General features: G+C 46.0%; 1 protein-coding gene across 4 annotated transcripts in view; it reads right to left on the bottom strand.

Moving 5' to 3' along the window:
- ATP8A1 (ATPase phospholipid transporting 8A1) overlaps positions 1-24,669 on the bottom strand; it is a 231,557-nt gene that overhangs the window by 51,646 nt on the left and 155,242 nt on the right. For all 4 annotated transcript variants that reach the window (XM_075997957.1, XM_075997956.1, XM_075997959.1 and 1 more), the window contains 3 exons: positions 21,431-21,603; positions 2,910-3,093; positions 1,975-2,085 (listed from right to left, as the gene is read on the bottom strand). In XM_075997957.1, the coding sequence (XP_075854072.1) occupies positions 1,975-2,085; positions 2,910-3,093; positions 21,431-21,603 (468 nt within the window). The remainder of the gene's footprint in view (positions 1-1,974; positions 2,086-2,909; positions 3,094-21,430; positions 21,604-24,669) is intronic.

The following is a 24,669-nucleotide window of genomic DNA, read 5'->3' as shown; positions in this document are numbered from 1 at the left end:
CCTCAAACTACGGCCCGTGGGCCATATGCAGGGGTGTTTTTGCCGGTTTGTTTCTTTACTTCAAAAATAAGATATGTGCAGTGTGCATAGGGATTTGTTCATAGTTTTTTTCTTTTTTAAGCTATAGTCTGGGTTGTGCAGATGTGCTGCGCAGCCACGCCCATCACTAGGGCTGATTTTCATAGCCACGCCCACCACTGGGGCTTATTTTTCATAGCCACGCCCCTCATCAGGGCTTATTTTCATAGCCACGCCCATCACTAGGGCTGATTTTCATAGCCACGCCCACCACTGGGGCTTATTTTTCATAGCCACGCCCCTCACCAGGGCTTATTTTCATAGCCACGCCCATCACTAGGGCTGATTTTCGGGGTAGTGCCTCTATGGCGCACATGCTTAGAAATCCTGCTAGGGCTCATCTTATGGGTAGGTCTTATTTTCGGGGTCCCACAGACCCTTCAACGGTCTGAGGGACAGTAAACTGGCCCCCTGTTTAAAAAGTTTGAGGACCCTTGGTCTAGAGTGTCAGTTCTCTGGAGTACGGAATATCATTTCCACACAGCAAATTTTTAGGGTATGTGTTTTCCGACGGGTGTGCAGAAACGGTCAGTCAAGGGATTAGAGAGCACAGTGGCACGAACAGACATCTGTCAGGGGGCCGAGGCAGATTGAGGATGGTGTGAGGGTTTTCCTACCTAACAAGCAACGGGGAGCTCACTCCCATGCTCTGTAGAGCTGCAAAATGAACATGAACTTGATTATACTTAGAATTTAATTATTACAAGTATAACTTCTTTTTCATTTTTTTTTTTTTTGAGACAGAGTCTCACTCAGTTGCCTGGGCTAGAGTGAGTGCCGTGGCGTCAGCCTAGCTCACAGCAACCTCAGACTCCTGGGCTCAAGAGATCCTCCTGCCTCAGCCTCCCGAGGAGCTGGGGCTACAGGCGTGCCCCACCATGCCTGGCTAATTTTTTATATATATATTTTCAGATAGCCAGTTAATTTCTTTCTATTTTTAGTAGAGACGGGGGTCTCGCTCTTGCTCAGGCTGGTTTCGAACTCCTGACCTTGAGCGATCCACCTGTCTTGGCCTCCCAGAGTGTAAGGATGACAGGCGTGAGCCACCACTCCCGGCCCAAATATAGCTTCTGATTATACAATATGTTTTTTTTTTTAAAAAGGCAAATAACTTATTTCTCACATCCCGATTAACCATTCAGTTCACTTATTTATCTGCTACTGCTGTGTTGCCCACAGGGTAATAACCTCTGGCCACAGGTGGTTCTTGAGCACATGAAATGTGATTAGTCCAAACTGGTAAAATATATGCCAGGTTTTGAACACTTACGATAAAGAAAAGAATGTGAAATATCCCAATACTTTTTTTTTTAACAGTGATTATATGTTATAATAATAATCTTTTAATATATTGAGGTAGATATAATAGATTGAAACCAGCCTGAACAGGAGCGAGATCCCGTCTCTACTAAAACTAGAAAGAAATTAGCTAGACAACTAAAAATATATAGAAAAGATTAGCCGGGCATGGCGGCGCATGCCTGTAGTCCCAGCTACTCGGGAGGCTGAGGCAGGAGGATCGCTTGAGCCCAGGAGTTGGAGGTTGCTGTGAGCGAGGCTGACGCCACGGCACTCTAGCCCGGGTGACAGAGTGAGACTCTGTCTCAAAAAAAAAAAAAAAAAACCCAAAATGCAGTCCAGCAGGTAGTCCTTTTAAAACTGGAAACATTACTTCATTAGTGGTTCTAATTCAACATTTCCTAACAAAGGAGCATAACATTTTTAGCTAGAATTTAAACACTAATTGCTCTCCATGGCTGGCAAAGTTGTTTTAACAACTTTAAAAAAGTGGGCAAATGACGTATTAATGAAAACGACAAGAAAACATCTTCATAAAGAAAATTTCTTTATGTATGCATGTCAGTGACAAGGATTTTAAATCGAATCTGCTCTTACCTCGATAATGTAGAGGACTATATTCTTGTAGAAGCAGTACAGGATACACTTGGAGACTCTGTTGTAGTTCCAGGCTCCATGCACCATCAACAGATTCTTCAGATACTTGAACTAAAACAAGAGCGGAGAAAAATTAGTATTTTCCTCTTCATCATGTTACCGTGTTTACCCGAAAATAAGACCTACCCATAAGATGAGCCCTAGCAGGATTTCTAAGCATGTGCGCAATAGAAGCCCTACCCCGAAAATCAGCCCTAGTGATGGGCGTGGCTATGAAAATCAGCCCTGGTGATGGGCGTGGCTATGAAAATCAGCCCTGGTGATGGGCGTGGCTATGAAAATCAGCCCTAGTGATGGGCGTGTCTATGAAAATCAGCCCTGGTGATGGGCGTGGCTATGAAAATCAGCCCTAGTGATGGGCGTGGCTATGAAAATCAGCCCTAGTGATGGGCGTGGCTATGAAAATCAGCCCTAGTGATGGGCGTGGCTATGAAAATCAGCCCTAGTGATGGGTGTGGCTAAGAAAATCAGCCCTGGTGACGGGCGTGGCTGCGCAGCACATCTGCACAACCCATGCGTGTCGTTGAGGAGCGGGAAAGAACACGAGCAGCCCTTCTCATCTGCCCCGTGAGAGCTCTAGTGCTCCACAGGAGAGATCGGGGCCAGTGGTTCTAAAGGAAACAGAGTCGCAAGACATTCAGGATGGGATTCGGGGTTTGGAGAGTGAGGATGATGTTCCAGAAGAAGACGACTTCACTCTATTGGAATCAATGTATATGGCTGTACCATACTTAAAAAAAAAATAACACGTGCCCTGAAAATAAGCCCTAGGGTGTCTCCTGGAGGAAAAATAAATATAAGACCCTGCCTTATTTTCGGGGAAGCACCGTAGCTGACTGAGGGGAAGGACGCGTTCTGCAGAAATGACGCCTCACCTGAGCGATGGAGTAGTCGGAAGAATTAGCCGCCTGCAGCCCTTCGTTGCCGCTGATGCCCACACCGACGTGCGCCGTCTGTATCATGCTGACGTCGTTCGCTCCGTCGCCGATCGCAAGAGTTACGACTTTGACTTGTTTCTTAACCATCTCGACCACTTCAGATTTTTGCAGAGGAGACACCCTAAAAAATCACAACAAACCATTCATGACCTTCTGATTTCCGAACAAAGGAAATTGGAAACTTGAAGGATAAAGGCAGCAGAAGATCCAAATTCGCTGAAGAACCATCATGGAAAAAGTCCTAGGTTTGCAGATGTTCGGTTCTGCCACGTTAAGGAGATAATAATAATAATAATCTCAGAAGCAAAGTCCTAGGAGGGTGTGACAAAAGAAGATACAGTGCTTCATTAAGCACCAACTTGCCAGGATGTTTGCATTCATTTGTTACAAGAGTTACGTTTGAGTTCAGTCATCCCATTGCTTCCTAACAGGTAACATCAAGAGTTTCTCATTCTTCACTTCTGATTTAAGAAGAAATGTCATAAAGGCTGCTAACTAAACCCCACGGCACCGGGAAGGTGAAGGTTTTGAGCTTCTGCAGGTTGGTTTTAAGACAATACACTATTAATACATGCGTAAACAACTTGAAACTCGACTTAAACTAACTGGGAATCGCCTAACCTCTCTCAACCTGTTGTCAGACACCGAGGTGAAGCTGCACCAAAGTAAACATCAAGTGTTGGATTATATGTAGTTCACGGGCTTCATTTTCTTCCAAAGCCACTAATGGCCAAGTAGAAATCAAGCAAGCTCTTACACAAACATGGGTCAAGGACAGAAGACACCATCTATTCTAAAATCAGACTTGGTATTCAATTTGGAGTAACTTTTCACAAACTTCTAAAGCCCCTGAAGAAATAAACCCAAAGACAATGACAGAAGTGTTCAATGACAGAATGCATTGCATAATTAACTTAATATATTGTCTATACAGCACCGGTGATTAAGGTAGGAAGACTACAGAATGAATTGGTCTAGAAAACTATTAAGATACTAAGTAGGCTGGGCGTGGTGGCTCACGCCTGTCATCCCAGCACTCTGGGAGGCCGAGGCGGGAGGATCGCTCGAGGTCGGGAGTTCAAGACCAGCCTAAGCAAGAGTGAGATCCTGTCTCTACTAAAAATAGAAAGAAATTAATTGGCCAACTAAAAATATATAAAGAAAAAATTAGCCTGGCGTGGTGGTGCATGCCTGTAGTCCCAGCTACTCAGGAGGCTGAGGCAGGAGGATCTCTTGAGCCCAGGAGTTGGAGGTTGCTGTGAGCTAGGCTGACGCCCCGGCACTCACTCTAGCCTGGGCAACAGAGTGAGACCCTGTCTCAAAAAAAAAAAAAAGATACTAGGTAGTAAGAAATGACTAAACATACATAATGTTAGTACACGAGAAAAATAAATCAGAGCTGAATTCTTTATCAAGATTAAGTGGCATGCACAGCTGTCTAATAAATATCTGATAAGTCATTAATCTACTTAAAAATGAAGATCATTATTCTGAAAGAATCAATTCATCTTTGTGCATTTTCCTGATTATCCCGTAGGAAAAACTCCTAGCAATGGAGACTTTGTGCAAATACGTGCCTTCAGGAGGCAGCCCCTGCCCTTCTGAACCGCTTCAGCCGAGCAGCTCTGGTTTTTATTTCGAGTTTTAGAATCACTGCATCAGACTGTGAGTCCTTTGCAGACTGAACCGGTCTCCCCTTCTTTGTATTCTTAGTGCCTCATTCAGAGTAGATACTTAATAAATGGTTGCTGTATGAAAGAATCATTTTTAATCTTCTTTTCTTTGGATTTCCTTTCAGAGTCTGGCAACGGCACAAAATAACACAACCGTGAACCCGGCGAGGGAATGAACGAGAGGGTCGAGCCACTAATGGGCTATTTCACTCTGAGCCCCCATTTTCGGGGGAGGCAATTTCCATTTCATTTTCATATCTTATTTAATTTTTCTTAACGGGCTGATAGAGATTGGTTAAGTCAGCATGCTGGCGCTAGGCCCAAGTCTAAGCATGGACCATGGACGACGGTCAGTGAATGTCAGGAAAGAGAGGGCTCACCAAGAAATGGTCTAGAAAGCAAATGGGAAAAGAGAGAGCAGCACTTGAAAACAGTATCAAACTCCCTGGGCTAACAGTATAAATACATAAGGAAGCCACGCCAGGGGATCGACGGAACTAGGAAATGGTGGTGCTTTTCTCCTAAACTGAGCCTGCAATAAAAAAAGAAGTAGCTGCATGGTGAGCTAACATTCGTGACTTAAAGAAGCCCCAGAAAGAGCTGGACTGAATTCAGTTTTCTTTCTCTGTGGGGACTGCAACCAACTGCTGCTTCCTCTGCTTGAAGGTGTCATTTTCAACATACTCGAATTAAGATCGGACCCAATCTTTGGGATGGGATGAGCATTTTGGAGGGGGAGGGCATAACTCTAACCCTTCTTAGGGAGAGGCAAAGATATACAATGTAACCAAAATGTTAAAAAAAAAAATAAAACAAAACAACAGCAACAACAACAACAAAAACTTTCTAGCAGGTGGTGGGCAGGCAGGAGTGGGGAGGAAGAAAGGAATGAATGTTTCCATAACGTGTGCAATGCACACCACCAGGGGATTGGACATTTCCGGGGGGAGGGAGGGGGCAGGAGCAATATTTGTAACCCTAACAATATTTGTACCTCCATAATATGATGAAATAAAAGGAAAAAAAAAAAAGATTGGCTGAGGATTTTCCCCCTAATCTGTGGGTGAGATTAACTTCGGGGCTAGGAACAAAGCGTAATAATGCCCCCTCAGCAGGAAAAATGCCCTGCGTTTTTCGGGGGTGAGAGGCAGCCCCCAAAGTCCACTGTCCGTGGTACTAGCAGGTGCACCTGCCTCGGTCACCAAGCTACAAGCAGGCGACTGGTTTGGAAGAAACTTCCAGACATTGTACAACACGCTCATACCTGTCGGCTTGAAAGAGCAGCTGGTTCCTAAACAAAGACGTCCGATGCAAGTTCAAATCCATAAAAAAAACGAAACGCACCTTCTTAAAACATTTAACTCCAAACATAAATGTACAAACTTGTGCTATAGGGCAAAGGACCTCACTTTTCACAGCGGTCTGCTGCTTGAAATCCCACACACTTTTGTTGCAGGAATCTCATGCGCGAGGCAAAGTGCATGGTTTGTTTTGCTGAAGTGTGAGCTGAAATGCAAGGATTCCTTTTACCCCAGATTATAGTTTTCGTATCCACCCCGAATTCAACAGCAATTTCTTTTTTAGCAACTCAAAAAGTCTTGCTAAAACAGTGTACTGTGTTTTCCCAAAAATAAAACAGGGTCTTATATTTATTTTTCCTCAAGAAGACACCCTAGGGCTTATTTTCAGGGGATGTGTTATTTTTTTTTTAAGTACGGTACAACCATCTACATTGATTCAAATAGAGTGAAGTCGTCTTCTCCTGGAACATCATCATCACTCTCCAAACCCCGAATCCCATCCTGAATGTCTTGCGACTCTGTTTCCTTTAGAAACACTGGCCCCGATCTCTCCTGTGGAGCACTAGAGCTCTCACGGGGCGGATGAGAAGGGCTGCTCGTGTTCTTTCCCGCTCCGCGACAACACGCATGGGTTGTGCAGATGTGCTGCGCAGCCACGCCCGTCACCAGGGCTGACTTTCATAGCCACGCCCACCACTAGGGATGATTTTCATAGCCACGCCCACCACTAGGGCTGATTTTCATAGCTACGTCCATCACTAGGGCTGATTTTCATAGCCACGCCCATCACTAAGACTGATTTTCATAGCCACGCCCATCACTAAGACTGATTTTCATAGCCACGCCCATCACTAGGGCTGATTTTTGGGGTGGGGCTTCTATTGCACACATGCTTAGACATCCTGCTGGGGCTTGTTTTACGGGTAGGGCTTATTTTCGGGGTGACATGGTACCAGCAGTGACCCAACGTGGACTTTGGAAACATCATAAAAGTGCTGTTTTCTTTCCCCATATATATATATATTTTTAACCACTTATGGGTTTGCATCAGGATTTCAATGATTCACAGTTCTTCTCGTCCTTCCACTGTTGCTTTTGCTTCTTCTGGAGAAGAGACTCTACGGGAAAAGACTACGTACCCGGCATGTGCTGGAAAGGGCCATTTCTCTTCCCTGTGGCTCCACAAGCAGAGGGTGGTCCTTTGCGATTCGGTGTAGAAGTGCACTGAGCGCAATGTGCTTTTCCAGTGTTATTTTGGCTGCAGTTTCTGCACATGTTGTTCATTACTTTTCTTATTTGCTACGTAGTGACTCTCCCTGCCTCCCTTAGATCAGAGCACTTGAAATTTTTACCACTGTAGCTAAGAAGCATCTAGGTGGTCCATCTTATATAAGCCTTGTGTTGCATTCTTTTAATGGGATTAGCTAAATGAACCACCTTTCTGAATGCAATATGAATAGAAATTATATATATACACCCATAATATGCTGAAATTAAAACACACACACGTGTATGTATATATATATATATATATATATATATATATATATATATATATGGAGAGAGAGAGAGAGAGAGAGAGAGAGAGAGAGAGAGAGAGAGAAAGAGAGAGAGAGACATATAATAAAGAAAAACTTAAGGGATTTTTTTTTATAGGTAGCCAAAAGGATTATAATAATTTATCCTACTGGATTCTGTTTTGGGATTAATAACCTAAAAAAATTCTTACACATACACTTAAAATTATACCCATAATATAATACCATCTCAAAGCTTTTATATTGTAAAAGTTATTATACAGCTGCCTTTAGAAGGTGAATCTAGAATAAACTTTTAAGAAGAACATGGAGGAATATAGTATTTCTTAATAATCCTGAAGTGTTTTATACAGTGACCAAGCCCCAGTGTTTACTAAGCTTGAGTTCTGTTTCTGGCAACTATCTAGAGCTCAGAATTATTAGTGAGGGATTCTGTTGTGCTTTCCTTTGCAATGAACTTCCTAAGATCTCCCCTGTGAATATCAGTGTATTTCCCCTTGAGTCACATTCTGTTGACTAATAAAGAAATTACAAGAAGAGAGAAAAACATTACTTAGAAGGACCTTACTTGAATCTTTTTGACTTAAATCATGTTAGGTTCATTTACAAAGTTTTAAATTGAGATGGGATCAAAATATGGCAAAAAAAAAAATCTGTGTTACAGATACCAAAACTACGTAAATATCATAACTTCTAGAAACTCATCATTGGTTTATTTTTGGACTGAAAACAGCAGCTTAAATAGCAAATCCTAAAAGTGATACTTAGCACGTGGTATGTAACGAAACATTCAACCGGGCGTAGGTAGGAGAGCCATGTTACTGCGTTTCCACAAAAATAATATAGGGTCATATATTTATTTTTCCTCAAGAAGACACCCTAGGGCTTATTTTCAGGGGATTTTTTATTTTTTAAAGACAGTACAACAATCTACATTTATTCAAACATAGTTAAGTCTTCTTCTGGAACATCATCCTCACTCTCCAAACCCCGAATCCCATCCTGAATGTCTTGCGACTCTGTTTCCTTTAGAACCATTGGCCCCGATCTCTCCTGTGGAGCACTAGAGCTCTCATGGGGCGGATGAGAAGGGCTGCTCATGTTCTTTCCCGCTCCGCGACCACACGCATGGGTTGTGCAGATGCGCTGCGCAGCCACGCCCGTCACTAGGGCTGATTTTCATAGCCACGCCCACCACCAGGGCTGATTTTCATAGCCACGCCCATCACTAGGGCTGATTTTCATAGCCACGCCCATCACTAGGGCTGATTTTCGGGGTAGGGCTTCTATTACGCAAATACTTAGAAATCCTGCTGGGACTTATTTTATGGGTAGGTCTTATTTTTGGGGAAACGCGGTACTCATGGGGCTGATGAGTGAGCACTCCCCTAGCCTCCAAAACCAACATCTGCTGATAAACTGCAATCACAGGCATTCAAGAGACCTTACATAAACAGGGCCTGAGTCTACAGAAATCAAATACAGATAGCCTTTCCACGGGCCAAAAAAAAAAAAAAAAAAAAAAGAAAGCAACTTTAAAAAAAGATTTCCTTTCTACAATGCATTTTAGATATAAAACTTCTCTTTTGTGGAATTTATGTTGTTGTAGGTAAAACCACTACTGCCTTCTGTTTCAATAACTCATGTATTATTTTAAATAGGGACTGTTCCTATTGTATGTATGTATTTGAATATCTACATATAGAGAGCATGTATGTGCGTGTGCGCACAGATACACCCAAACTACGAATTGGCAAACATATCTTATAAAAGGCACTACAAGGAAAACTCCTCCCAGTAGAAATTTTTATAACAATATTCACACTGGGGAGGCATAGTTTGTCCACAATGCTGCTTTCCATTTTCTTAAAAAAAAACTAAAACAAAAACATGTAGTTATTTTGACTCTGACATTGTACTGAGCACACAGCAGATGTAAAAACGGCAGTGGAACTAAATAAATGAAAACTTTATAAGAAAAAGGAATTCATCGCATTATGCCAGGATGCTAGCATCATAAACTCGTAACTCATGTGGACGGTCTGGTGTTAAGGAGCAAACTCTGTTCAATCTGCTCTGTGCTTGGAGTACAAGGGAACCATGTAAAAGATTCTCCAGGTTTTCTCCCATGGATGGGAAGGACAGGTAAAAAAAATTATCAGGTACAGGCCGGGCGCGGTGGCTCGAGCCTGTCATACTAGCTCTCTGGGAGGCCGAGGCGGGCGGATTGATTGCTCGAGGTCAGGAGTTCGAGAGCAGCCTGAGCAAGAGCGAGACCCCGTCTCTACTATAAATAGAAAGAAATTAATTGGCTAAAAAACTAAAAAAATATATAGAAAAAATTAGCCGGGCATGGTGGTACATGGCTGTAGTCCCAGCTACTCGGGAGGCTGAGGCAGGAGGATGGCTTGAGCCCAGGAGTTTGAGGTTGCTGTGAGCGAGGCTGACGCCACGCAACTCACTCTAGCCTGGGCAACAGAGTGAGACTCTGTCTAAAAAAAAAAAAAAAAAAATTATGAGATATAGAAACACCTACTGCTGCAAAGGAAAGCGGGTCTACTTGGGTTGGGTCAGATCCAGAGGACAGGTGTCTCTCTGTATGGCCCTGCCAGAAAGTTCTAACGTCACAGCCAGCTCTGAGCAACAGGAAGTGTCAAATGCTTTTGAGATTAAAAAAAAAAAAGAGCACGGTAGAAGCAGTTTTGAAAAATATCCATTTGGGTCGCTCCCCTTCCAAAGACCTGGTAGAAGATGGGACAAGGGGTAGCACGAGTCACCGAGGGAAACTGGAATACAACTTCTAAGATGCCAGAGGTCAAAAAAGGAGGTCGGTGAATTTCAGAGTCCTAATTATCCACTAAAAAAAAAAAAAAAAAAAAAAATCTGTGAGAAAGAAACCCTTGGGGAGCTAGAGAGTGGAGGAGAACTTGCTAGAAGCTGCACAGCAGGGAGGAAGAGAGTGGTATGCCAAGGACCCCAAAACCACACACGGACAGATAGGACAGCTTCCCAAGGTGACCTGTGTGTGACCCTCGGCCAACAGGTGTGACAGGGAGAGACTGGGCTGCACGAGACCAAGCGGCTTCTCTTTTTTTTGCAACTGTCAACTTTGGCTCGGGTTTGGGACTTGGGAAAACTCCAAGTCTCCCAAACGACATGCGTAAAAAACAAGACACCCCAAATTTCCAGGAGTACGTACACCCCCAGGGTCCTAAAGCTAAAACCACAGGCACAACTGCTACCTACCACAGTGCCTTTGAACGAGTACGTCAGAGCTTTCTGGTCAACCTAAGGGCCACCTCACCAGGAGCTAGGGGGATGCAGAGCATTAAATTCAGATGGAGCCGTGCCCCTGAATTTATCTACTTAGGACCCAGCTCCCACCTTCCCCCCCAAAAAAGTTCATGAATTCCTGGTAGGGCCAGTTGGGAAAAAAAGGTCTCACCCAAGGAAAACTTTTAAGGCAGAGAAGAATCACAGGCACAAAAGAAATATCACCACCTACGAGAAAGTAGAGGCAGTAGAAACAGACGTATAAAGAATTTAAAAGAAGCAGGAGAGGCCGGGCACGGTGGCTCACGCCTAGCACTCTGTGAGGCCGAGGCGGGAGGATTGCTCAAGGTCAGGATTTCGAAACCAGCCTGGGCAAGAGAGAGACCCCGTCTCTACTATAAATAGAAAGAAATTAATTGGCCAACTAATATATATAGAAAAAATGAGCCGGGCATGGTGGCGCATGCCTGTAGTCCCAGCTACTCGGGAGGAGGCTGAGGCAGGAGGATCGCTTGAGCCCAGGAGTTTGAGGTTGCTGTGAGCTAGGCTGACGCCACGGCACTCACTCTAGCCTGGGCAATAGAGCGAGACTCTGTCTCAAAAATAAAATAAAATAAAATAAAATAAAATAAAATAAGAAGCAGGAGAAACAACCTTGGAGAGACACATGAAACCAGAACGAGCAGTTATGAGAAAGAACCCATTGGAAACAGTCGTATAAAAACCTGACTGCCTAAAATGTGGTATATGTGTACCATGGAGTACTATTCAGCTCTAAGAAACAATGGTGATATAGCACATCTTATATTTTCCTGGCTAGAGCTGGAACCCATTCTACTAAGTGAAGTTTCCAAGGAATGGAAAAACAAGCACCACATGTACTCACCAGCAAACTGGTATTAACTGAGCAGCACCTAAGTGGACACATAGGTACTACAGTAATAGGGTATTGGGCAGGTGGTAGGGGGGCGGGGGGCGGGTATATACATACATAATGAGTGAGAGGTGCACCGTCTGGGGGATGGTCATGATGGAGACTCAGACTTGGGGGGGGAAGGGCATTTATTGAAACCTTAAAATCTGTACCCCCATAATATGCCGAAATAAAAAAGTAAAAAAATAAAAACGTGACTGCCGAAATAAAGAATCCAGTGACAAAGTGGACAGTTACCAGGATAGAGCCCGATGGTTCAAATAATAATAATAATAAAAAAAAATATGTTCTAGAAAACATCAGCAAATTAAAGGAAAGATGGCGAGAAAAACGGAAAGACATGGAGGAGGAACAGCGGCAACTACATGTATATCATGATAATCCAAGAAGAGAACAAGGAGAAACATGAAAATAATTACTAATTTTCCAGCAAACAATCATCCACAACGTGGATGGATCTGCGGAAGTTATCTAGGCATGTTCTGTAAGATAAGAAAAAAAAATAGAGAAAGAATACAACAAGTAAGGGAGAATTTGAGAGGGATGGTGATGGAGATGAAGATAGCGGTTTACCCTTGGGAAGCTCAAGGGAGAGGACGTTATTAGCACTTAGATTTTGCACATATTTTTGGACATTTCCCCGTCAAACACGCACTTCCCTGGGGTGGTGCAGCATCATCATCGGCTACGAGGCTGCCACATCCACCACGCAGTGACTATCCCACGTCACTCAGCAGCAAATGAGCCGGGGCAGGGCCGGGCGGACGATCGTCGCAACCGAAGCAAAATACGGGCCTTTTACGAAGTCGTTAAAATTCGTTCGGTGTGTGTGCGTCCTCTTTTAGCCGCACACGTATGAAAGAAATATCCCAACACGCGTTCATATTTTCTTGGAAGCAGACACAGGGTTGACATTCGTTAGCAGTTTGCAACAAGTCTTTCTCAAAGCCAAACATCTGTCCTGGCCCCCAGGGGTGTTCACAGAAATTTTTTTTTTTTTTTTTTTTCTGTAAAGGAATGTCTGTGGAGCATGTTATTAGCTTGATTATTTGTGCTTTATGACGACTTCTTAAGTAAAAACATGCTATTTAGAGAGATTCTTAAAGCTCAAGGCAATCCCCAAAGGTTCCAGTAGCAGGTCTGCCTTGATGCTGTATTTAAAAATGTGCTCATCCTGTGACACAAAATATTCAGCGTCCCTTTAGACAGGTTCTCACAGGGTTCCTTGATCAGAGTGAGGTGAAAGGTCTTGCCTACAAAGCCAGCCCAAGCGACAACACCCACCGACCTCCTTTTTTTTTTTTTTTTATTATGAACACCACGGGGAAAAAATGGCCTCAAAATGCGGTTAAACTCTGATTAGAGATGTTGCCAGCAGGGAAAAAAAAAATGCTTATTGCAATTTAACTTCTGCTTCTCAGAAGACACGCATGCATGGATCATGCGGAGGATCGGTGACACTACTACTGCACGGCCTAAAAGCTGGAGCCGAAAGCCAATTTTCAACCGCCCGTCACAGAGCGTAAGTCTCAAAATATGTTTAAACCGAACTGACAACTACAGGAAAAAAAAAAAAAAAAAAAAAACGTGATATTCTCTGGAAGGCTGGGCTAGGCGAGCCGTGGAGAAACTCGGACGCCACATGCTCTGTGACTCACGCCACCAGCATGGACTGCCACGTGCCCACCCTGCTCTGGAGGGGACAGTCTGGGAGGCAGGACAGGCGCCTCCCGACATCAAGCCCAGCCAGGCAGCGGGAAGGCCGTTCCGGCAGGCGGCAGGGGGCGCGTCCACACCTGACAGGGCAGGGGGCACGTCCACACCTGACAGGTCAGGGAGTGCGCCCTGTGTCTATGTATGTGCATGTGTGTATGCCTGTGTATGTGCATGTGCATGTGTATGTGTGTATGTGTATATGTGTCTGTGTGTCTGTATGTGTATATGTATACGAGTGTCTGTGTACGTGCATATGTGTATGCCTGTGTATGCACACGTGTCTGTATGTATATGTGTACGCATGCATGTATGTATGTGTATATGTGTGTATGCGCATATGTGTATGTGCATGCATGTATCTATTTGTGCACATGTGTGTATGCGCGCGTGTGTGCATGTATGTGTCTATTTGTGCATGCATGTGTATGCGTTTACGTATACATGCCTGTATGTGTATATGTGTGTATATGTATGTGATGTGTGTATGTGTATGCATGTTTTTGTGTGTATGTGTATATGTGTGCGTGTATGTGTATGTATGTGATGTATCTGTCTATGTGCATGTGTATGTGTGTGTATGTGTATATGTGTATATATCTGTGTATGTGTGTCTGTGTGTATGTGTATATGTGTATGTATGTGTGTGTCTGTATGTGTCTGTGTGTATGTGTATGTATGTGTGTGTCTGTATGTGTCTGTGTGTGTCTGTGTGTTGTGTGTCTCCCACCTTTCTATGTCAAAGCAGCTCCACTTCTGCTTGCTTCCTACATCCAGGTTCCCTGGCAAACTGGAATCTCCGCCCTATTCCAATCTCCTCGTTTTACAGGGCACAAAGCCAAGGAGGGAGAGTCCATTAGGCCCCTAAACTGCCAGGGCTGGTGGAGCCACCACGAGCATTTCTCGAGCCCCTTCATACCAACCACACAAGCTGCAGGATCTCAGGGGGTGAGGCCCTGTCACCGAGACCAGGAACTATTTACCGAGCACTACCGTTTCCCGGGGTAACTCTTGATTTTTAGCTGTGCCCGCAAATCTCCGCGAGTCTCAGAGGAAGCTTATTTTCCCCCACCTGCCCAAGGGGTTTCAGTGAGTCGGTAAAACCTCTAAAATGGTGTACGCAATGTTATGTGTTCGTGTGCATGCACATTCCTCCTGCAGGAGATAGACGGTCCCTAGCCTCCGTTAGTTCTACAAAAGTATCTGTGACTGCACCAAACGGTGAAGACCAATGGGCTTGAACAAGGGAATCAGGGAAAGGACCACAAAGTAGGAGCTTCTAAACAGAAAAACTTCCCAGAAACTACCTTGAAACTAGATGACCGTTTTCTGTTACAACACTCAGATTATGCAGGTAGACGTGGGTAAGAACAAAAGCTGCCTAGTACCGTGTTTGACCCAAAATAAGTCAGGGTCTTATATTTATGTTTCCTCAGGAAGACACCCTAGGGCTCATTTTCAGGGCATGTGTTATTTTTTTTTAAGTACGGCACAACCGTCTACATTGATTCAAATAGAGTGAAGTCGTCTTCTTCTGGAACATCATCCTCACTCTCCAGACCCCGAATCCCATCCTGAATGTCTTGCGACTCTGTTTCCTTTAGAACCACTGGCCCCAATCTCTCCTGTGGAGCACTAGAGCTCTCACGGGGCGGATGAGAAGGGCTGCTCGTGTTCTTTCCCGCTCCGCGACCACACGCATGGGTTGTGCAGATGCGCTGTGCAGCCACGCCCGCCACCAGGGCTGATTTTCATAGCCACGCCCGTCACTAGGGCTGATTTTATGCTTAGAGATCCTACTGGGGCTTATTTTATGGGTAGGTCTTATTTTTGGGGAAACACGGTATCTATGAAAATACAGTCCCCTTTAGACTGATGATAGATTCCATTCTACTTCATGGTTTCAATATGCTTAAGAAAATTATTTGAGGGATAACAGCCATCCTACACTTTTTTTTTGAGACAGAGTCTCACTCTGTCGCCCAGGCTAGAGTGAGTGCCATGGTGTCAGCCTAGCTCACAGCAACCTCAATCTCCTGGGCTCAAGTGATCCTCCTGCCTCAGCCTCCCGAGTAGCTGGGACTACAGGCATGCGCCACCATGCCCGGCTAATTTTTTCTATATATTTTTAGTTGGTCAGTCAATGTCTTTCTATTTATAGTAGAGACGGGGTCTCGCTCTTGCTCAGGCTGGTCTCGAACTCCTGACCTTGAGCAATCCTCCCGCCTCGGGCTCCCAGAGTGCTGGGATGACAGGCGTGAGCCACCGCGCCCAGCTGCATGCTACACTTTGTAAACCCAAACCGGGACTCCAACATGCTGCATAAATTCGGGGCGTGGGGGTTGGGGGAGATCAGTTCTGTCTCTGAACATCGTCTCTCCAAGAGCACAGCGGCGAGCGGGAGTCGCGACGTCTGGTGATCGAGAACAGCCGTTGCTTTCTACTCGGCTGCAGACTCTTGAGGGACCAAGCTCACCTCCAGCAACCGCGTCCACGAGCCAAACCCTAACAGCTGCCTTCCACCCGCCACGCCCATCACTCGGGGGGCAAGCGAGCGGCTGCCGGAATCCTGAAGCCGAAACCGACTCGGGGACCCCCCCCCCTTGCACGTCCCGGGGAGGGCTCTGCCCTCCGCTTCCTTCCCCGCCGGCCACGGCAGAGGAGGATCAGATTCCCACCCGCGTCCACGCGTGCGGACTGACCAGGGACCGGTCGGGAAATAGCTTCGGCTTGGGAGGGCTGAGAAATGAAAAAAAAAAAATCCATAAAACCGGCATGAACGTGCGTGAATCTGGGAAAGAGTCTACACCATACCGTATTCTGAAAATAACCTGCGGTGTTTACCTGGAGCGTCTACCTCGTGATGGAGGGAAACAGAGGATTTCCTGATGCCAGGAGACTGCGGTCGGTCGTCTGGGAAACGAGGAGGGACACTCGGGCAGAACTGCGGAGAAGGGTGCTCGGAACGGGCCCCCCACCCCCATCCCGGGACATTTTCATGGAATTTGCAACTTGGGAGGGGCAGTGAGCGAAATGACAGGAAGATGCTCCGGTGCCAGTCGCTTTAAAAAAAAAAAAAATCCAAGTAAACCATCATCAGAGCAAACAGACAACCCACAGAGTGGGAGGAAATATTTGCTCTCTACACCTCTGATAAAGGCCTAATAACAAGAATCTATCTAGAACTTAAAAGAATTAACAAGAAAAAAAAAATCAAACAATTCCCATCAAGAAATGGGCGACGGAAATGAAAAGAAACTTCTCCAAAGAAGACAGAATAATGGCATGCAAACATATAAAGAAATGCTCAACTTCTCTAATTATTAGAGAAATGCAAATCAAAACCACAATGAGATATTACCTAACCCCAGTGAGATTGGCCTATGTCAAGAAATCCCAAAACGACAAATGCCGGCGAGGATGCGGAGAGACAGGAACACTCTTTAACACTGCTGGTGGGACTGCAAATTAGTGCAACCTTTGTGGAAAAGAATTTGGAGATACCTCAAACAGCTAGAAATAGAAATACCATTCGACCCAGCAATAGCATTGTTGGGCATCTACCCCAAAGAGCATAAGATATTCTATTATAAAGACATCTGCACCCGAATGTTTATGGCAGCACAATTCACTATTGCAAGGACGTGGAAACAACCCAAGAGCCCGTCAATTCATGAGTGGATAATTAAAATGTGGTGTATGCTCACAATGGAATATTACTCAATCCTAAGAAATGATGGTGAGCCAGCACCGTTTATGCTATCCTGGATCAAGCTTAAGCCCGTTATCCAAAGTGAGGCGACACAAGACATGGAAAATGGGCCCCACATCTACTCGCCATCAGATTGGCACTGATGGATCAAAACTATGGTTTTCAAATGGTGGCAATGCTCACCAGGGATTGGGGAGGCGGGGAAGGGACCCAATCTTAGGGAGGTGGCGAGCATTTTGGAGGGGGAGGGCATAACTCTAACCCTTCTTAGGGAGAGGCAAAGATATACAATGTATCCAAAATGTCAACACAACAAAGCACAACAAAACTTTGTATCGGGTGGTGGGCAGGCAGGTGGGGGGAGGGGGAGAGGGGTGCATGCTTCCATAATGTGTGTGGTGCACACCACCGGGGGACTGGACACATCGGGGGGAGGGAGAGAGGGCAGGGCCAATATTTGTAACCCTAACAATATTTGTACCTCCATAATATGATGAAATAAAAGAAAAAATTAAAAAAAAAAATGCCAAGAGGCACCAGGTCACGGCGGCCGGCAGAGACATGAACCTACCAGCGGCCGTGATGCCATCACGGGCTGGGACCGATTCTCAGACCCAGGCCGAAGGCTGAGCCACAGTCCTTACGGGAAAAGAGAGAGTAAGGAAGGCAATCAGCAGAAAATGGCTAAGAGGAAAGATATTTTACTTAAGGGAGGAAAAAAAAAAAAAACACAACAACCCTTAAAACTCTAAATAAAACTCAGTGTCTGCACGGGGACTTGATCACGGTCCTGGAGCACGCATAAAACAGGACGGGGGAGGAAGGGGCCACACACGACTGTATGGGCGGCCACTGCACGTGCAGGCAGGGAGAGTCCCTCCCGGGGCCGGGCCCTCGAGGAGCCCAGAGCGCCTTGTGACCCGTGAGCAAACAGAACGAGGGTTTCGGGAGGGATTTTCTGCAGCGCAGAACACATTTTTTTTCCCCCGTTCTTGTTTTTCTTTCCCTCTGCCATTATTTTATTATTTTTTATTTTTTTATTTTTTTAGACAGAGTCTTACTTCTGTTGCCCGGGCTGGAGTGAGTGCCATGGTGTCAGCCTAGCTCACAGCAACCTCAAACTCCTGGGCTCAAGTGATCCTCCTGCCTCAGCCTCCCGAGTAGCTGGGACTACAGGCATGCGCCACCATGCCTGGCTCATTTTTTCTATATATACTTTTAATTGGCCCATTAATTTCTTTCTATTTTTTCTAGTAGAGACAGGGTCTTGCTCTTGCTCAGGCTAGTCTCGAACTCCTGACCTCGAGCTATCCTCCTGCCTCGGCCTCCCGGAATGCTAGGATGACAGGCGTGAGCCACTTATATTTATTTTTCCTCCAGAAGAGACACCCTAGGGCTTATTTTCAGGGGATGTGTTATTTTTTTTTAAGTACGGTACAACCATCTCCATTGATTCCAATAGAGTGAAGTCGTCTTCTTCTGGAACATCATCCTCACTCTCCAAACCCCGAATCCCATCCTGAATGTCTTGCGACTCTGTTTCCTTTAGAACCACTGGCCCCGATCTCTCCTGTGGAGCACTAGAGCTCTCACGGGGCAGATGAGAAGGGCTGGTCTTGTTCTTTCCCGCTCCGCGACGACACGCATGGGTTGTGCAGATGTGCTGTGCAGCCACGCCTGTCACTAAGGCTGATTTTCATAGCCACGCCCACCACTGGGGCTGATTTTCATAGCCACGCCCACCACTAGGGCTGATTTTCAAGGTAGGGCTTCTACTGCACAGATGGTTAGACATCCTGCTGGGGCTCATTGTATGGTTAGGTCTTATTTTCGGGGAAACACGGCATGTATGAAAATACAGTCCTCCTTAGACCGATGATAGGTTCATGACAGACTGATGATAGGTGCCCAGCCGCCTCTGCTATTGTTTAATTTTGTGGTTCTGCTTAAGCGAGGGACGGTGGGAGGTGCCGGGTGCAGGGATATGCCCCAAGAATGAGGCTGCGGTACGAGCATATCGGCCTCTTCCACGGCTTCCAAACCGAGCCGTGATCTGACCGGAAACACAGAGAGACGCGTGCAGAACAGCAGGAACCAAGCCCTGTCCCCGTCTTCCCAGGTGCAGCCTGTGACACATGCCGGACCCCCAGCGAACCGGCCATTCCTATCTCAGCTGCTCCGGGTTCTGCTCTGAGCTCCGTTTCCAGATAGGAGCCCCCAGCCCTAACCCTGGCGCGCATTGGGGGGCGATCTTTTGTGGATCCTTTCGATCCCGTGAGTGGAAACGGAGGCGTGACCGTGTCTGGCATAAGATCATCCTGATGCAAGTGGGCCGGAGGCAAACGCCAGCCAGACTCGGTCAAGATCTCAGCAAGGGACGGAGGAAAGCCACCACCGTAAAAGCAGATTTTTAGAAAGCACGAGAATCCCGAAGCGAGGGCGAGCGTCGAAATCATTTCCAACTCTTTCTTTCTTCCTGATGAAGCAGAGTCTGATCGTCACTAACTCCAAACATCTGTACAAATGTATGACTGTTCAAGGGCTTTACAGTCACATTATAGATTACTGCATGCCACAGAAGAAAAAGAAATCACATGGCTAGAATAACTGGACTCCTGGGGATAATAAGCAACTTAATTCCCTGATTAAGATATAATTTTATAGGCTGAAAGGATGCTTATGAAGGATGGTTACTTACCGAGTATGGTTTAAATTAACTTTCAGAAAGTGTATTGCAACTGAAATCTAGCAACTATCTATACAATCAGAGACAGTATCATACATTAGATATTTAAGTGAATAAGTCCAGACCGGAAAAAAAAATGCTTAAGAAGCGTAACCTTCCGTTATTAGTGAATATATTTTTAAAGACAATGATAAAGGCAAATAGAGGCCGGACGAGGTGGCTCACACCCTTGTAATCCTAGCACTCTGGGAAGCTGAGCCGGGAGGATCGATCAAGGTCAGGAGTTCGAAAGCAGCCTGAGCAAGAGCGAGACCTCCGTCTCTACTATAAATAGAAAGAAATTCATTGGCCAACTAAAACTATATAGAAAAAATGATCCGGGCATGGTGGCGCATGCCTGTAGTACCAGCTACTCAGGAGGCTGAGGCAAGAGGGTGACTTGAGCCCAGGAGATTGAGGTTGCTGTGAGCTAGGCTGACGCCACGGCACTCTAGCCCGGGCAACAGAATGGGACTCTGTCTCAAAAAAAAAGCAAGTAGCAGATGACAGAGAGAAAAGTCCTTTGGTTTCATGGTGACCATCAGAGAGTAGACCAGAGAGCCATAATAGGCATGAACCTACTTTGGGTCCTAGGGAGACAGAGTTTAGACAAGTTAGACAAAGACATGGGGAAGATTCTGGGACAGAAAACTCAGGAAGGACTTGGAGCTACGTAGTTTACAAAAATGCAATTCCATGAATGAGGCCTGGAGAACTGACAACAGAGTTTAATTTAGGATATAGATAGGCAAGATTATAAATTAGAGGGCAAGGGGCTGCATCGTCAATAAATAAACCTCAGAAAAACGCCCAGCTCTCTGGGAAATAATTCAGTTTACACCTTCCATCTCGAATATTCCCCCCAAAACTAAGTCTTAGACGCGGGATCAGAGATGTAAGTGTAGAAAACTGAACCGTGCTGGAAATAGCCCCAGGTGGAAATGCAGGTAAATGGGCCACTGAAGACACAGATAATGGCAAGAAGCCCGTCCATCCAAATTACAAACAACACTCAGTAACAATCGTTAGGACTCGCTTTCAAAACCTCCGCTGACAAATCCCATCCCAGTCTGTGAAACCTTGAGTCTTGAGTGAATGCATGAATATAAGTAACCTAACATGTATGCATTTTGGACAGGATAATACTATGGAACTTCAGAGACCAAGAATTTAGGGTTAGGTTACTCTTTATGGAAACCTGACTTTTGTTTTTGTTTTCTTTGAGACAGAGTCTCACTCTGTTGCCCGGGCTAGAATGAGTGCCGCGGCGTCAGCCTCACTCAGAGCAACCTCCAACTCCTGGGCTCAGGCGATCCTCCTGCCTCAACCTCCTCCCGAGTAGCTGGGACTACAGGTGTGCGCCACCACGCCCGGCTCATTTTTTTCTCTCTCTCTATAATTTTTAGTTAGCCAGTTAATTTCTTTCTATTTTTAGTAGAGACAGGGGTCTGGCTCTTGCTCGGAGCTGGTTTCTCAAACCCCTGACCTCGAGCGATCCTCCCTCCCTGGCCTCCCAGAGTGCCGGGATGACAGGCGCGCGCCACCGCGTGCCCGGCTCGAAACCGGACGTCATTAAAGGAGAAATTTACCTGCAGCAGATGACGGCTTTGCACGACAGAGCCAAGTCCAGGAAGTACTGCCGGACCCCAAAGGTGAGGGCGTACTTGAGGGTTTTCCCGTCGATTATCAGAGCAAAGTCATTCTCTTTCCGAAGAGTGTCCCCCAAGTTTGTGCAGTGACGGCTGAGGGTCTCCCTGGTCGCCTGGAACAGCAAACGAACAAAACAGCCGTCAACAGCTACTCCCGTCTGTGCTGCTACCTACGGCACCTGAAGCACGCCTGGGAACTACATTTAGTTATTTTTAAAGCATTTTTTTTATCTTTTTTTTTTTTATTTTGGCATATTATGGGGGTACAGATTTTAAGGTTTCAATAAATGCCCATTTCCCCAACTCCCCCCAAAAGTCTGAGTCTCCAGCATGACCATCCCCCAGATGGTGCACATCTCACTCATTATGTATGTATATACCCGCCCCCCTCCCCCCTCCCACCTGCCCAATACCCTATTACTGTGTAGTACCTATGTGTCCACTTAGGTGCTACTCAGTTAATACCAGTTTTCTCATTTTTTTTTTTTTTTTTAACATTTCAAATTGCCTTTGCATAACTCCTTCAATTCTCACGGACGCCCCTCCCTCAGGAGGCTGGACAAAGGTTATCAGGAAAAAAAGCAAATCACGCCGCCCAAGTCACACGTGTGTGTGTCTCTCTCTCTCTCTCTCCACCAGAGTCGGGGCTGGGCTACAAGTCACCTGCTCCTCAGGGGCTCTGCAGGCTTTGCTCCTGCTCTTTGATCCACACGATCGCAATTCTACAGAAATATTTCCGGTCGGTTATCTTGTTAAAAAAAAACAACAAAAAAACACGCCGTTCTAGTTTATAACCTAGCAGAATGGCTTCGCCATGAATCCAGGGGGAAAGTTGGGGGAATATATAGTTGCACCCTTCAAAACGACGTTTTTGGCAGACAGCTTGCACGCACGGTGGCGGCCCCGTAGAGATGATTGACACCACGTTTGCGCTGTGCCATTTGTGGGTTTGGAGACGCACATACTCGCTGTTGAATGACACCTGCCTACCGTGTTCGCTACGGGAACACGCCGTGTAGGTCTGCAGCCCGGCAGCGACAGGCCGTGTATGTACCCTACAGCTCAGGTGTGCCGTGGGGCGGCATGCCACGCGGGTCTGTGCAAAGCGCACGTGCACAATCACGCATGGTGTGCACAGCCGTGACGCTTGCACAGCCGTGAAATTGCGCCCGGCCCCGAGTTCCTCAGAACACGGTCCGGGCCTCGGCGACCCGTGACCGCCCTTTAAATAACGTATGGGTATTCTTTCAAAAGTGCTCGGCGCGACTGAAACCTCACTCCCGGTCCCCCGAGAGAGGAGGAAGCCCAGGGTCTGTAATCTCTTGCCACTTGGTGAACTGGCTCTGCGACTTTCATCGTGGTTTCGTGACGCCGCTGTGTTTCGGCCGGGCAGGGTGACAGGTGGCTTGGTAATCTTGACGGATCCAATGAAAGAACCCTTTCCGCCAATGTGGAGTTCACTTTCGGGCACAATAAAGAAAAAAAAAACGAAAAAAACCTTTGTTGGCGAGGAAAGCTTTATCCGCCATGACTGTGCAGAGGGGATGCGTCTGTCCCCCTCTGTCAAGAATGGCTTCTTTCCCAGCTCTTCAAAGGGAAAACGAGTCAAGATTTTTAGTTTTTCCCCCCTCACAAAATCCTACAGATTCTTCCCATACCCTAATGGAACCAACTTCCTATTTACAGACAGCCCTAAAGTGGTGATGAGACACGACACCTGGCCCTGCAGGAGGAAAACATAAGGAACGGCTCTCCCCGTTAGATTTCTGTTCCGAGTGCTAACCCTGCAGTTATTGATGTAATAAACACAGATATAGGTGTTCGCAGAACAGCATATGCCCACGATAAAAAATACAACACGCTTACGCAACGACGTTTACGGTAGCCACGGGAGATGTAACCACTGCTCCGATTTGAGGACGGGGGTGTTGGCGATTTCACAGTTGTTTCGCAAAGAGGAAAGCAAAGAGGCACAAGCGGGTAAGATTTCACAGTGCGGATTTTTCTGAAGGTGTTCCTGCGTCTGCGTTAAAAGGTGGTTCGCGCTGTTAGTCTAGAATCGTCAGAATCTGTTTATGGAGATCAGGGAACCACGCTGCACCGTAAAATAAAAATGCCTGGCTTTCCCAGCAGTGGGGCGTCTCTTCACAGTTCCCCTGGCTCTCATCACCCACGGGGGTATACAAGGGACCGCCCCACAGCTGCATTCTTTGCAACACTGTCTGCTCACATTGCACCCTGGTGGGTGGGGTGAGGGGGTGGGGGGCAAGGAAGGAGCTGTTTTAATTTACAGATCTCACCCTCCCATTTCCTGCTGGAAATGTAGGGCCCAAGAGGACTTAAGGGGGGGGGGAAATAAAATAAAATGAAAAATGTCAGCTTGGCCCGGCGCGGTGGCTCACGCCTGTCATCCCGGCACTCTGGGAGGCCAAGGAGGGAGGATGGCTCGAGGTCAGGAGTTCGAAACCAGCCTGAGCAAGAGCGGGACCCCGTCTCTACTGTAAATAGAAAGAAATTAATTGAAGAAACTAAAGATATATATATATATATATATATATATATATATATATAAATTAGCCAGGCATGGTGGTGCATGCCTGTAGTCCCAGCTACCCAGGAGGAGGCTGAGGCAGGAGGATCGCTTGAGCCCAGGAGTTTGAGGTTGCTGTGAGCTAGGCTGACGCCACGGCACTCACTCTAGCCCGGGCAACAAAGTGAAACTCTGTCTCAAATAATAATAATAATAATAATAATAATGTCAGCTATAATTCGGCAAGCCAAATTTACCAGCGACAATCCTAAATTTACTAGCGACAATCCTAAATTTACTAGCGACAATCCTAAATTCACTAGCGACAACCAAAATTTACCAATGACAACCTAAATTTACTCCCGACAACCTGCGGTTGGTTGCTTGAAGCTGCACTGTCTTAACAGAAAATTCACATGCGTTACACGAACAAGTCAATGCACAGATCAAAAAAAAAAAAATTTAAAAATAATATCGAGCACGCGCCACACACGCGCAGCTCTGAGGGTTACAACCGTCAGGTGCAATGTTTAAGCTCACACTGACTACACACCCTGGGCACGGGCACCGCTGCTGTCTCCATTCTTCAGATGGGAAAGGCGGGGCAGAGTGTGCCCAAGCTCCTGGCCCAAGAACACACGGCTATACA

Source organism: Microcebus murinus, chromosome 26, assembly GCF_040939455.1.
Source record: "Microcebus murinus isolate Inina chromosome 26, M.murinus_Inina_mat1.0, whole genome shotgun sequence".
Classification (NCBI taxonomy): domain Eukaryota; kingdom Metazoa; phylum Chordata; class Mammalia; order Primates; family Cheirogaleidae; genus Microcebus; species Microcebus murinus.
The sequence above is the reverse complement of the archived record's forward strand: the minus strand, read 5'-3'. Positions and strand labels throughout refer to the sequence as shown.